General features: G+C 35.9%; 1 protein-coding gene across 3 annotated transcripts in view; it reads left to right on the plus strand.

Moving 5' to 3' along the window:
* The first annotated feature begins 9,614 nt into the window (after nt 1-9,614).
* Nucleotides 9,615-15,467, plus strand: part of glra1 (glycine receptor, alpha 1) — a 51,169-nt gene continuing 45,316 nt past the window's right edge. For 2 of the 3 annotated variants that reach the window (XM_059515476.1, XM_059515478.1), the window contains exon 1: nt 9,615-10,406. In XM_059515476.1, the coding sequence (XP_059371459.1) occupies nt 10,360-10,406 (47 nt within the window). In that variant the 5' untranslated portion in view covers nt 9,615-10,359. The remainder of the gene's footprint in view (nt 10,407-15,467) is intronic. The other variant, XM_059515477.1, reaches the window with a different exon arrangement.

The following is a 15,467-nucleotide window of genomic DNA, read 5'->3' on the forward strand; positions in this document are numbered from 1 at the left end:
AACGAGCTGTGTTCAAACAAGTCTCTACATTTCTCACACACAACAATCTCCTTGACAGCAACCAATCTGGCTTCAGAAGTGGACATTCAACTGAGATGGCCTTGCTCTCAGTTGTTGAAGCTCTAAGACTGGCAAGAGCGGAATCCAAATCTTCAGTACTTATCCTGCTTGATCTGTCCGCTGCTTTTGACACGGTTAACCACCAGATCCTCCTATCAACCCTACTGGCAAATGGCATCTCAGGAACCACACTTCAATGGTTTGAGTCTTACCTATCAGATAGGTCCTTCAAAGTATCTTGGAGAGGTGAGGTGTCCAAGTCTCAACATCTATCTACTGGGGTGCTTCAGGGCTCAGTTCTTGGACCACTTCTCTTCTCTGTCTACATGGCATCATTAGGTTCTGTCATTCAGAAACATGGCTTTTCATACCACTGCTATGCCGATGACACTCAACTCTACCTCTCATTCCATCCTGATGATCCGACGGTAGCTATTCGCATCTCAGCTTGTCTAACAGACATTTCTTCCTGGATGATGGACCATCACCTTCAACTCAACCTTGCCAAGACAGAACTGCTTGTGATTCCAGCAAACCCATCGTTCCATCACAATTTATGATTGATGATCAGCTGACTTTCTCAGACCACATTGCTAAAACTGTCCGATCCTGCAGATTTGCTTTATTCAACATCAAGAAGATCAAGCCCTTTCTTTCAGAACATGCTGAACAACTCCTTGTTCAAGCTCTTGTTCTGTCCAGGCTGGACTATTGCAATGCCCTCTTGGCAGGTCTTCCAGCCAATTCTATCAAACCTTTACAATTAATTCAGAACGCGGCAGCAAGATTTTTAATGAGCCAAAAAGAATACACTTCACACCTCTGTTTATCAATTTGCACTGGCTTCCAATAGCTACTCGCATAAAATTCAAGGCATTGATGTTTGCCTACAAAACTAGCACTGGCTCTGCACCCATTTACCTAAATTTGTTACTTCAGACTTATGTGCCCTCTAGAAGCTTGCGTTCTGCAAGTGAACGTCGCTTGATTGTGCCATCCCAAAGAAGCACAAAGTCACTTTTACAGACTTTTAAGTTAAATGTTCCCTTCTGGTGGAATGAACTCCCCAATTCAATCCGAGCCTTAGCCATCTTCAAGAATCGGCTTAAAACACATCTCTTTCATCTTTATTTGACCCTCTAACTTTAACACTCACTATTCTAATTCTATTCTTTAAAAAATCTAACTACCTTTTTAATCTTTTTATATTCTATTTTCTTTTCATTCATTATGCAATTGTATATGTATGTGCAAAGATCTCTAACTAGCTTGCTCTATTCTTTTTTATTTTTATTTTTTATTCTATCTGTTTTCTTTTTATTTATTATATTATTTAAAATCCCATGCTACGTGTACTGTGTTAACCTAATTGAGACTTGTTATAGCACTTGTATATCATTGCTCTTTTTGTTGTTTTTGATTGCTTCCACTGTCTTCATCTGTAAGTCGCTTTGGATAAAAGCGTCTGCTAAATGAATAAATGTAAATGTAATGTAAATGTTTGAAAAATTATTGTTGTTATCCAATTTAATCTGATATATAGAGGGATAGTCAGTGTAAAAGAGCATGTTTTTCTTGTGTATTTACTTGATCCTCTCAGGTAATATCAATGGTATGACCTATTTCAGATGTGCACGAAATTACAACAACAATGGCATACATACACATATTTGATCAATTGTTTGATCAAAATTATTGCTAGGGACAATTTAGACACTGGATATTGTATATACATCAACTAGTCAGTGAAGTCAGTGTTTTTCTGTGTTGTAATGATGTAATGTTGCTGTACCCCAATACAGTAGACTGTGGTGCTAGCAATGCAAAGGCCATTTGATCCCTGTAAGGCCTGAATTGCAATGTATACCTTGAAAGCAATGCAATCCCATCATTTACAACCATGATTTCATTAGCTTTGGATTTATGCACTAAAAATCCACCATGGACCTTTTAAAGCTATCTGATATATATTCTCTTTTAAAACAACTTTCTGATCTCAGCTGAACAGTTAAACTATGTCTCTTTTTCACTCAGGACACTTCACTCCCCACACATGAATCTTTACAATAACTTTAGTTTAGTTCCCGAGGGACGTGTAATTGCATTCGTCTCAGACCAACAGTACAAGCAGACAAGACTTATGCATTATTCATCTGCATTCCCTTTGCTGTAGTTCAAATTAGAGGTCATCGTCTAGCAGTGGACGGGGTGATATTACACTAGCCCACTGGAAATAAGCTCCTGTGGTGGGAAGAAGAACCATAAAACTTTCATTGTATTTACAAGTACCACCATGAGGTTTAGGTACCTTACAAGGTGTTTTCTGTCTAACTCTCTCTCTCTCTATCTTAACTGTCATATTCTCCGCACCTTGACATGCTGCAGGAACTCTCCCTGATCACTGATTCTGCTGAAGAGGTAGAGTGCTCAATAACTCAGCAGGCTCACCCAAACACCTTAAGAGCGCAATTAACGACAGAGACACTCTCATTTCTCTTCTCTAGAATAAATTGATCATTGAAATTCATACATCGGGTAGTGAAGGCACGGATATTATCAGTACAAACACATAGTGGTGGATTACAAATCTGTTTGGCTCTCCATAACAAAACATAACAAAAGTTTGGGGTCAGTAAATTCAGGATTTATTTTTTATTTTGTTTTATTTTTTACATTTGCTTGAAAGAAAACTTTTATGCTCACCAAGCTACATTTATTTGATCATAATCACAATAAAACAGTAATATTGTGAAACATTATTACAATTTAAAATGTTTTCTGCTTGAATATGTTTTAAAATCCTTCATTCCTTCAGCATTATTACTTCAGTGTCACACAATCCCATGAATTATGTTGACCCTAATATCATTGTTGAAAACAGTTGTGCTTAATAATTTATCATGACACAATTTTTCCCCAGGTTTCTTTGATGAACAGAGAGTTCAAAGGAACATGTATTTATAGAAATCTTTTCACATCATTAGAAATGCTTTTACTGTCAATTTGATCAATTAATCATCCTTGCTGAGTAAAAGTACCAAATTATACAAATTTAAATTACTGACCTGGCTTAATTTCAGATGCGCTGTTAACATAAGAACAAATATTTCCTGATAACATATTAGCAATTTACTCTGGTGCTATGCTAATTATTAAATGTTGTCAATGTAATATCACACTTACTGTAATATTTTAGCGGCCTTTATAATTGAAGAAAGGGATCTGTTGCAAACAGATCATCATATCTGGGAGTCCTTGGTCTCAGAACATAATTTATTACAATTAATTGATTCCAATGGTCACCCCAAGCAGTCATATTCAGAGGTCTTTGCAACCTCAAAACATGCATCAGTCTTGCTAAATTAAGGAGAAAATGTGGTTCCCTTTTTATATGAACAAATACGGCTTTTAATGTGATTGCCGGAGGCGATTGTGCCATCAGTCAAGGTTAGGGCTGGTTGAGGTAAGGGAGTGGTTTCATAGCCATCTTAAGCGTGAGACAACAGTACATGTGAATGCTTTGAAATAAAACCTGTTAAAACTAATGAGCCAGCTCTCCTCCCTTCATATGCATGAGATACTGAAGACATGATGGCACCGCTGCGTTGGATTATAAAATGCACGCTCTCACGTCCGATACAGAATGTTGTAATTTACTTTGGCAAGTTGGTAGAATCATTCATAAGCCACTCGGTTAACACATAAATGAATTTGTCAGAACAGACAAATAATCTTGCATCGGCTTCTGCAGATTTGTCACTTGGCATCAGCGACATGCGCTCCCTCTGATCATTTTGAGCCTGGATGAGAACCGGAGGATGTGCTCTTTCACTCCAGAGACAGGTGGATTTATCATCTCCATAACAAATGCTAGACACATAATTCCACTAAAACTGAAGCCAGATGGAGGAAGGAATCATAACTAGCAAAACGACTCGGCTCCATTTCTGCAGCAAGGTGTTCCTTCTTAAGATGAAGCAGCGAGGGTTGAAAAATCGCTGACAGTTTTCAGAATTGGCATGTGTGACCTGCGAACATTGGCTCTCTAGCGTGTCCTTGCTCCTGGACGCGTGATCCCGAGCACAGGTGTGCCCATTCAGCATGAATGATCAACATTATGTGCCATGCTGTTGTATACAGAGACACAATGTGTTTCCCAGTTGCTAAAATATTTATGATCAGGATAAACAGAAAGCGAGGGATCCTCAGTCACACTTTTAACATCCATGGAACCATCCACTGAATAAAAGGTTTGTTATAGTGGATGGTTATTTTGGAAGCTTTGTTTTTATGGGAATAATTCACCCAGCAGGGCACATCTGCTAAAAATGTACTCACCCTCAGGCCATTCGAGATGAAGACGTGTTTTTTTTTCTTCCTCAGAACAGATTTGGCAAAATGTAGCATTCCATCACTTGCTCATCATTAGATCCTCTGTAGTGAATGGGTGCCGTCAGAATGAGAGTCCAAAGTAAACCACATGACTCCAGTCCATCAGTTAACGTCTTTAAAAGCAAAAAGTTGCATGTTTGTAAGAAACAAATTCACCGTTCTCTATCCATAATATTACTTTGTCCAGTGAAAAAGTCTGAATCAGGAGAAACATATTCACAGATCAAACACTGTTTACAAGAGAAAACAGCTCTAAACAAATATGTCACTGTATTTTAATGTGAGAGGACAACAGGAATGGGCTTTTTCACTCAAGGAAGCATTAATTATGGATCATGGACTGGTATGTTAGCCAGAAGCGACAGCTTACAGATAAAACGTTTTCGTGATAAATTAGTTTTTTACAAACATCAGACATTAATTGATGTACTGGAGTGGTGGGGATTACGCAGCCTGGTCCCTTGACTAGAAAGTAGCCCTACCTAAGGGAACTTTTTTGCAAGACACGAAAAACGTACCATGTACTTTACGTGACATATTCCATGTAAAATGTCCATGGAGTGGCCGTAAAAATGTGTTCAGGGGTTTTTTTTCCCCCCTGGAACAGATGAACGTATATATACAGTTTATGTGATGTTGCCTTTTTAGGTGCCACCGCAGTTCTGGACTTGAAATGTCCATTGAGTGGCACCACAAGTCTAATGCTCTGTGACATTTTAAAATAACTTGTCATCGGTATTACACCTAAACCTACCCGATAGTATGAACAAAAGCCAATGTAATGTAAAAAATGCAATGCTTGTTCTTCGATCACTCATCTTTCAGCTCTTTCATCGTGAGTCATGTTTTTGACAGGACTCGTACCCTAGGATTCCACATTCTAAGTCCAATTCCATCCCTGCAAAACATTATAATCATAGCTGTGCACAAAATGATTACAAGTGCTCGCTGTTTTAATATCAGTAGTTTTCATTTATGTTGGAAACTGCAGTGATATGTACTTATTGAAACGTATTTCGCATCTAGGCAAAAAAGTTCCCAGAGGTACGTTTTTGTCATGAGAACATTATGATGTAGTGATTATTTGTGGATTATTGTAATGTTTTTATCAGCAATTTGGACTCTCATTCTGAAGGCACCCATCCACTGCAGAGGATCTATTGGTGAGCAAGTGATGTAATGCTACATTTCTCCAAATCTGTTCTGTCATGAAACAAATTCATCCTAATCTTGGATTGCCTGAGAGTGAGCACATTTTCAGCAAATATTTATTGGGTTAACTATTCCTTTAAGAGTCTATGTCAGTCTGACACCAGCTGTAAAGAATAGCACACCGCCAATGGTCAGTAAGTCACATCACTTTCTTCACGTTATTTACCAGTTTAAATTATCAGCTGTAAATGCAAGCAGAACATGTTTTATTGTGCATTTCTATTGTTGCTGAACCACATGTATAGAGATGATTACCAGCAAGCTGTTTCATCAAGAGAGAGATAATATGAGCACGCTACATTGAACTTATGAGTTTGTGCAGTCTTTGTGTCTCCTACTAAAAAAGCTGTTAGTTTATGATGAACTATACAACACATTTTCATCTTTTCATTTTGTGGCCTTTCCAGAGGAAACACATCCTTGATTACACTGAGAATATTCCCCATGTTTGCTATGTAAATCTGTATTGGGTCGTGTAAGGCTCAGGACAGTCGTAAGTCATTTTGATTAAGTCATAGTGATGGGCTGGCCGCTACAGAAGCCCACTTTTCATTTAGGTAGAGAGGTGGGCTTGGGCTTATGGAAATGTCTTAACAACATTCACAAAACAGTCTGACTAATTCATCAATAATAGTAGATACTAAATAGTACAATATCTGCATTGATACATGCATACAGACTTTATAGGCATTGTGTTTTCATAAAAAAAAAAATTACATTACATAAGAAAATCTATCTATTTACATGGCTGATAATGAAGATGTAGAGAATGTGTATTTAGATTTGCATTTATATATTTAGGATTTATTCAGATTTATAACTTTACTTACTCAAGATTTATAAAGACACATTCCGATCTTGTTTAGTCAGAATTATAACTATATATTTAAATTTAAATTAAATTAAATTAAAATTAAAATTATGCATTTAGCAGACACTTTTATCCAAAGCAACTTACAATGCATTCAGGCTATCAATTTTTACCTATCATGTGTTCCCGGGGAATCGAAATCCCTAACCTTGCGCTTCATAACGCAATGCTCTACCACTTGAGCTACAGGAACACTATTTACAGTTTACAATCACGTATTCAAAATTATAACTATGTTTTTTAGATTTAATTCTATATATTCGTACTTATAATTATATATTTAGATTTGAGATATATTCTGATTATACATATGTATTAATATATTATTAATACAGACTTTTATCTCTATATTCCAAGAGTTATAACTAAATACTCATGATTTACATTTACTATTCACTGTATATACTCATAATTAGAACTACATACTCACTACACTACATATATATTATATTCAGATTTATACATTCAGACTTATGTGTTCTAACAATATAGGCTAGTCTGATTTACTTCTATATATTCAGGTTTTACATTCATATCTTAAGATATGATATGAATGAATTTATATTTATAAATTCAGACTTATCTATATTCCAGTTTTCATGTGATATATACATGCAGATTTACATATGCATGAGCATGTGTGTGTGTATTTAAAAATTATACAGGCTAATGATCACTACTGACGCAGGTAGCGCTATTGAAAGTTCATTTCTAATGTGAAGTAATCTCATAATGTATGCCTACCCAGTTACATTACATAAGAGACATTCAAAAGAAAAACAGTATGTGTTGGGGTAATTGGGAAATACTGATCTAGATGATTCAGTCAGCTCATTCACCTCCCACTGATGGAGATATGAGATGAAAGTAAGCGAACAATAAGGGACGGTGTTTGCATAGCACCACTGAAAATAGACATTCATCACACTGATCATATGAAACCAACCAGATTAAATTAGGAGCATTTTCTCATTAGAGAACAATTAGAAATATTAATTCAGTGTTTAGATACGGTATATTTTAGACATTTAGTCACAGGTCTCCCACTAATTTGGGGGGGGGGGGGGGGGTACAAGAATCTGTTATTTTAACATATATAAAATGATTTGGCTGTCCGGTGCTGTACAACACAGGCACACATGTGAATGGAAATAAACATTTAAAGCTGTTTTTTTTTATTTATTAATTCTGTCATTCTGTCAGCTTGTCCAGCATGCAATGCTTGTGTTAACAATTTTACATGGTAAATAACTTTTTAATCTTAACCTCCTATTCCAAGGTTTTAATATAGTACATTCAAAGCAGCCTGAACTGACATTATTCAATTCTGTCAGTGTTTTGGCCCACTTACAACAATGGCAGTGGGAACAATGCAGAACGGGCGAATCTACCTCCAGACTCAGCCGCTGAGCTGTTGTCTTTAATCACTTCTTTCTGTACTGTTGGTGTTGTCACGGATAACAAAATCTAACTGAATTTCAAGACTCTTTATTCATCATGAAATATTACAGCTGTCAAGGTGTTATAGAGTTTGACAAGAGATATACAGAGCTTATATGAATAAAAACAAATACAAGTCTTTAATTGATCACAGATCCAAACTGATCCAGGGAAAGCTTCTGTGCTTAAGCAACACTTACAGATATAATATATAACAGATATATAATATTCATCATTTGATAAACCAAGTCCAACTTTACTTTTAATCAAAATAAGAGGCTATGCCTTTCTCAGGTATCATATTAATTAATAGAAAGACAATGATGCTGACTGTGTTACACTGTGACAGTGTTTATTCGAAACATGTTTGTTAAGATTACGTTATGTTTGTTTTTACAGCAGCTGTGCGCCGGCGAACATCATGCTTGTTATTATCCCTGAAGTTGAGCTGCAGTGAACTTCACTCCTGATGTGTGTCCAGGGGAGGCTGGGGCTAGTTGTCACATGGGATATATCTCACTAACTACAATTTTGACTCATGTCCAATTACAACAATGTATGTTTTCTCTAGTAAAGGGTTTGTGATTTTGTTATAAATGTCTAGTTCAAAACACTTTGAAATGAGATTTTTGTGAATTATGTCTTCTAGATTAGAATTATGAAGAATTTGTCTTAATCATAACTATGAAAATTATGTTCTCTCTCTCTCTCTCTCTCTCTCTCTCTTTCTCTTTTACATGATATATGTCATTATTCACCATTTTAACCAGTGTCTTGAAAATTTGCAGTTTTATACACTACTTCCAGATAACCTATTCAAATACACATGTAATTTTTTAACTTGGAACATCATTACGATAAATTAAAGAACATTGTAAGAACAAATGCTAACCTAAACGTGTTCTATTAATAACTTTAGTTGAAGGAACACTGTACTAACCTTTAAATAACATTCTGTTAACATTTTTGGAATGTTCCGTGTTCCTGGAATGTTGTGGTGTAATAGAATTAGGTGGAAAGAACATTGCAGGAACATCATGCTAACATTGATTTTTGGCTTTAGTTATCAAGTTAACAAGTGAACTCAAACTATAGCTAAAAGCATAACATTTGTTCAGAACAAGTTATTACATTTGTCTATTTTTCCCCTCAGTTTTATTAGGCCTGCTTGTTTTTGTTTCATAATTATTGTAATGTTTATATTTTGCTGATTTCAATGTACCCTGTTGACATGCCATAGAAAAAGTGGATGAACAAAATGGTTTAAGATGGCATAAGATTTTAGTGTTGAGTATAAAATAAACAAAAACTCGTTCCTTTTTAGGTAGGCTAGTCTATCTCTTCACCATATAATAAACATGGTAATTGGATGGTCAGAAATGGTTGTTATAGGCACTGCAGCTCTCTGCCATCCAATGTGTTTTAGTATGTTTCAGAAAACTAACACACGTGAATACTGTACATATACAGCCCCAAAACAGCGTAGCCCTAGAAGTCCAACATATGGCAGTGCGCATCTCCAATCCGAGGAGGAGGCATTAGTCTGGAGTGCCATTCAGACCAATGACAGCAGCATGTGGGCGTGTGTTGAGAGTGTGTGAGCTGCTTTTGGAGTTTAGTAAATGACTGCAGCAAGAAATACTGTGCGGCTGAGGAGCTCATGAGCAATGGAACAGGCTCTGTGTGCCGAAATATCAATGTTTGGGCTTTTCTGACGAGGATTCGAGAAAAACGTTGAAACCCAAAATGAGCATCGTCTCCTAACTGGACCAGACAATGGAAGTAGCAGCTTCATGGAGCACTAACAATTCACCCCTGGGAGACAAGTGCGTACTAAATCAGACTACCTCGGCCAAAGGTAGCTAAACTAACGCGTGGTTCAGAAGCAGCACATTTCTTTAGTGGGGATGCGTGTAAAAAGGAGCCCGGAGGAAAAGAGCCGACGCGTATGTGTAGATGCTATTGAATGACTTTGGAGAGATTCCGGCGCTTCGAGGAGATATAGTGCATAGTTTCGGTTGTTCTGAATGTTTGCGATGGAGCGTCTTTGAATATTCTTGCATTTAATGCTTCTATGGATCGTCCGGAATGAACGTCTGAATTTAGTTTTTTTTTTTTCCTTTTTTTTTCTCCCCTCAGCGCTGTTTCTTCCACCTGCAATTCCGCAACCCGCGTGAAACAGGAGCTCCGCTTCACCTAACGTTACACAGCCTCGCATTGGGAAGATGACCAGCTCGTCTGCATCCTCCTGAGATTTCTTTGGCCTTTCTGGGAATCCGAAACAAGCAAAGGACGACTTGTTCACGTCAGAAGTGAGAGAAGAAGGAATTGTAGCGTGCACTGAGCTGTAGCGAACTACATCCACACATCTCCAACCTGACACAATGTTCGCACTCGGGATTTATTTGTGGGAAACTATTGTATTTTTCAGGTACGTATCGCGCTGTTTTGATGCAAGAGTGTTTTATCATTTTTTACTCGAGCATGCTATTTATTCTCTTGTTTGGATATAGCTGGTTTCTTTACTTTTGCTGAGAATGTTGTATTTAGGGAAATAGGTACGATCATTTCAAGTAGGCTAGTAGTAATGATTGACTAGTTGTCCTGATAATTCATCTGCTGTAATCTCATGTCTGCTAATTAAAAACAAAGTCATAATTCTGTGTAATTCAGCTATCCGAGTCAGAAATGGCAAGGATTCCCTTTAAAACAGGCTAAACAGCGAACACTAGTGGCGATTAGACGAACAGAAAGTTATCAACAGGCATACGAAGGCGATAATATTGGATAATGTCATGAATGGGGCAGTGTTATTAAAAAATATATTTCAGCAGAATTATGTTCAGATTTAGTTTTTGTCAACACTATCCCCGCTAAAAATGTTCTGAGAACGTTCCTAACGTTCCATTTTGGTTGAGGGAACGTTATTTTGAATGTTCCAAAAATGTGGAAATGTCCAGTTTGCTTAACGTTTCAAGAACGTTATTTTATGGTTAGCATAACGTTCCTACAACGTTCTCGAAACCTCAATTTCATAAACATATCATCAGTTAGCGATATAGTCAACTGTCTCAACGACAAAACAAAACACTAACATTATTTTTTTATGTGTTTGTGATGTGTAAATCTATAATAACGTGTTACGAACTTTTGTTGTTGATTGAAATAAAAATAATAATATTTATAATCATAAAATAGCATTTATTTATTCATAAATAATATTTTCTATCTGTTCATTTCTTATCCATTTCTATTCTATCTACAAATCATTTTCATTCATTCATTCAAGGAGCATTGCATTCAATTACAGTTGTATGACAAGAAAGCATAGGCCTCTAAAAATCTTACGTTTATGCAGATTTATTCATTATTACAGTTTAATTAAAAGGGAACACTTGATTTGATAGATGCAATATCAGGCTCTAGGTTAATGGTCCACATACGGATTATTCTATCATAATGCTGATTAGAATCATTTAACAATAGCTGTATCACAAAAAGATTCACCTTATCTAGCCGGTGGTTTGCAGTAATTATTTTGCATTCAACGGCCAGTGTTTAGTTAATGAACTGGAATCAGGATATTGCAGTCTCAGCTCTTGCTGTTGAACTTTGCAAAGCCTGTTAATTGATATCTCTTTCCCCGTCTCTGCCTACACCCCAACCTCATTTCACATGCAGACTTATTATAGACATTGATCACTCTGTCAGTGCTAATGCCACTGACGAATACAAATTGTACACAACCATAATTTGCTCTATGAATTTTATTTCTCTAATTGATTTCCATATTAGCCTGCACATTTTCCATGCAGCAGTTGTCACGTGAGAGGCTGACGTGTGCATGTCACTGAGGCATAGCTATTAAAATACAGCACTTGAATAAAGCAGACAGGATGTTATGTCATCAGGCTAAAATATGCAGGTAAAGCCATGAACGGCTAATCCAATTAACGGCAGAGGCAGCGGTGTGCATTTAGTTTATATGCACTGTAAAAAACATGCTTCTTGTGGTGACATCTATATTAATTGGTTTAAGATGAACAAAAATATTATTTAATACGACTAAATAATCCGCAATTTAGCCTAACGAAAGCAAATTATTACAATATAGCTACATAAATTGTTACAAGATATTAGGAAGTTTTCTCAAGTCTTCTTGTAATGCAAAATAATCTAAAATTATAATAATATTTAATTGTATAATTTAATAATATATAATAATTATATAATTATATTTAAGAATACAAATTGTATCTTAAATATGCACTAAAATATAATAATTAAATATTTGCAATTAAAGATGTATGTTATCAAATTTCATTAAAATACAAAAATTTATAAATAAATAAATAAATGCTTGGTTTGTAGGTTATGTTCAAGCTGAGTCAGAAAAAATATCAAACGAACCCAAGCAAGGACTTGTCGTTGTAGTGTTGTGCCAATGACGCTCTGTTCCCTGTGTAATTTTTTTTTTTTTTTTTTTACAATGTCACCTCCTCTGGTTTGCATGAAGACCCAGATGTGCCCTGCACTCACTTTGAAACTGTAGTTGCATTGTTTAGGGACATTACTGCATATTCTTTTTCTGTTAAATTGCTGCTAAAAGCTCACCAATTAAAATTTGCAATTGCCTCAAGGGTTAATATCTGCTAATAGAGATTAATATCAGAGTTTAGTTTTGGTCTCTTTGGTAATTATATATGCACAGGTAGTGACAGCATTTTAAAAAAGCAGATGCATATATGCTCTCAATTTTGTGCTCTGCTTTACAGCTTTTTACTGATTTTCTCATTAAAAGTGGACGTAATGGGGGAAGGATGGCTAACTCAGTATCTGAAGATAAAGCCTACAATTAGTCATCTTTTTAAACATTATTTTTTACTAATAATGTATCATTAATAATCAAAGACAAGATCTTGCCACAAATAGCACTGACACGTCACTAGCCGTATGCATTTTTGGATTTGGATCCACCACCTTTGATTTTTGTAGAGGTCTCTTTTGGGCTTAATGTGCTATGTTCTCTTCTGTCCTTCAGTTCTGTAACCACACTGACAAATTAAGAGTGGCTTGAAGAAATGGCATTTTGGTGCCAGAGAGGCCTTTGATTTCTTGTGTGTTACAAGATCAATAAGAATTGTGTCCATCAGTGGTCCTAAGAACATAATGAGCTACACTTAGGGCTAATGATTGGATGCTCACATTAAAGTATGCAGGTCTCTGGGTTGTTTGCATAGATTTTCTGGCAGGATGCTCTGCTTTGGTTCCTGCTGCATAAGCAGAAGGATCAGACCTTCTCTACTGCCATGACCAGCATCGATCAAGGTTCATTTGTTCAGTGGTGCCTTCATTAGTCAAAGTATTAATTACTAAAGACGCAGTCTAAAACCCACATTACGTATCCGGCTTACTCCGTCCTTTGGCAGCTATGGTCACGATGAGCTGGATATGCAGGGAAGCAAAACTAATAGAGACTGTATCCTCAGATTTCACACTGTCACAAAGATTTTTTCAATGGCGCGTTCATGTAAAGAGTCTATAGTGACAGAGAATGGCTCTGGAAGAGACTCGATAATCTGGCACGCTGTGACTAATCTTATTATGTTTGCATTGCAACATTTTATAGTAAACACAAAGGAAAGTGTTTCTCACAATGAGCGAATTCACACGTTTTATTTATATTATATATATGTAAACATTTGACTTCAGTACAAACAATATATTGGGTCTGCTGTCTCCTTTTTTGTTTTGGGTAAAATAGCTTTGGATTTTAAAATGAGGAAATATTGTTATATTTTTACAATTTAATTACATATAAATATTATTACAACTTTTCTATTAGAATGTTTTAAAATGTAATTTATTCCTGTGATACAAAGCCTTTACTCCAGTATCCAAAGTCACATGGTCCTTCTGAAATCATACTAATATGCTGATTTGCTGCTTATGAAGCATTTGTTATTAGGGGTTCAAGCACATAATCATTACCTGAGATTATCACTTTCATATTTTGTATTTTGTTCAAAAGCTACAAAAACTACATGGAAGATATACTTTTTATCACGTCGCGTCGATATTTGAGGAACCCTGCCCTATTGTAGAAGTTAGGTTTTTTATTATTATTATTAAACCATAAGGCCTAGAGAGCTGAAACTTGGTCATATTGTAGTAGTCTGGCTTTCTTCTCATATCTAAAAACTCGCCCCAATCGGCCTATCCGGGGTTTTTTTTGTGAAAAACAGAAATATTCTCTGGACAGTGATTATCAATAATTATCAAAAAAAGTACAAACTTTGGCTCAGCGCAAAACGTGCGAAAGAGGCGGGGCAACTTTTACTAAAATGGCTATAAATCTTGAATGCAATGAAATATCTTCACCGAACTTGATACACGTGTACAAGCTAAAACTTTGGTCAAATAAAAAGCCACTTAGATGGCACTATAAGATGGAAAAAAACATCAAAAATTTTAAAACTACCAATATTGTTGGTCCAATCGACTTGAAAATTTGTATGCAGTGTCTTTGTCCAATGTCCCACAAGTGTCTATGAGAACATTGGTGCATCTCAAAAACAATGAATTTTAAGCAACTATTAAACAAGGTTAACAGAGGCCGATCGGAACGAAACTTGGTGGGCATGTTCGACTCATGGGCCTAAAGGTCTATAAGAATTTTGAAAGAAATCAGCCACTAGTTGGCGCTAACAAGTTTTATACCTCTGTAATCACGTGGTGTTTCACACATCCACACAGTATGCATAGCATTTGATAGATCTCCTCATAATGCGCAACTGCTGTCAATTAATTAATCTCAATTATATTTAAAACCTACTTTTGTGAACTAATCCTAGGTTTTTCGCTCAATCTCTATCAAACTACTGCAGCTTCATATCATATGACAGATCTCAACTTATCTTAATTTGCTTCATTGCAGCTAGTTGACAAGGCAACATTTCTTGTTTTCTTTTAGTTCAACTCAATGTACTAAAATAAAAATAAATTAATAAAAACTAAATGGACATTTTAAACACAACAATACTAATATTGTATACTAATAAATAACTAATAAAAATGCCCAAAACACAAAACATTGCTGTACATTTACCTTAAAATATCATGAAAGCAAAAAAAAAAAGAAAATTCAAAATCTATTTCAAAATGATAAAAACTGTAACAGTATCTCATTGATACACAAATGGCACTCCTTTATCGCCATTGAAAGAGTTTGATTAATGTGTTTATCGTTTAGGTGTTATTAGGACAAATCCCAGATTTTTACCTCTAAAAGAGAAATGTAGAGCAGCACATCCCAGAGAAGTTTTTCCTAAGATGTATCCGCATTTAAATGCCAAACACTTCTCCAATTTAAGCTCCAGTAAATGTTAATGAGCAGAAAGAATAATGATGTGCAAGAACAGAAAAGGCCTGACTATTGGTTACTTTGAAAACAAAGGACAGCTGGTGACGCAGACAGTCAATGGCTATTAGA

This window comes from Carassius carassius, chromosome 29 (genome assembly GCF_963082965.1).
Source record: "Carassius carassius chromosome 29, fCarCar2.1, whole genome shotgun sequence".
Taxonomy (NCBI): domain Eukaryota; kingdom Metazoa; phylum Chordata; class Actinopteri; order Cypriniformes; family Cyprinidae; genus Carassius; species Carassius carassius.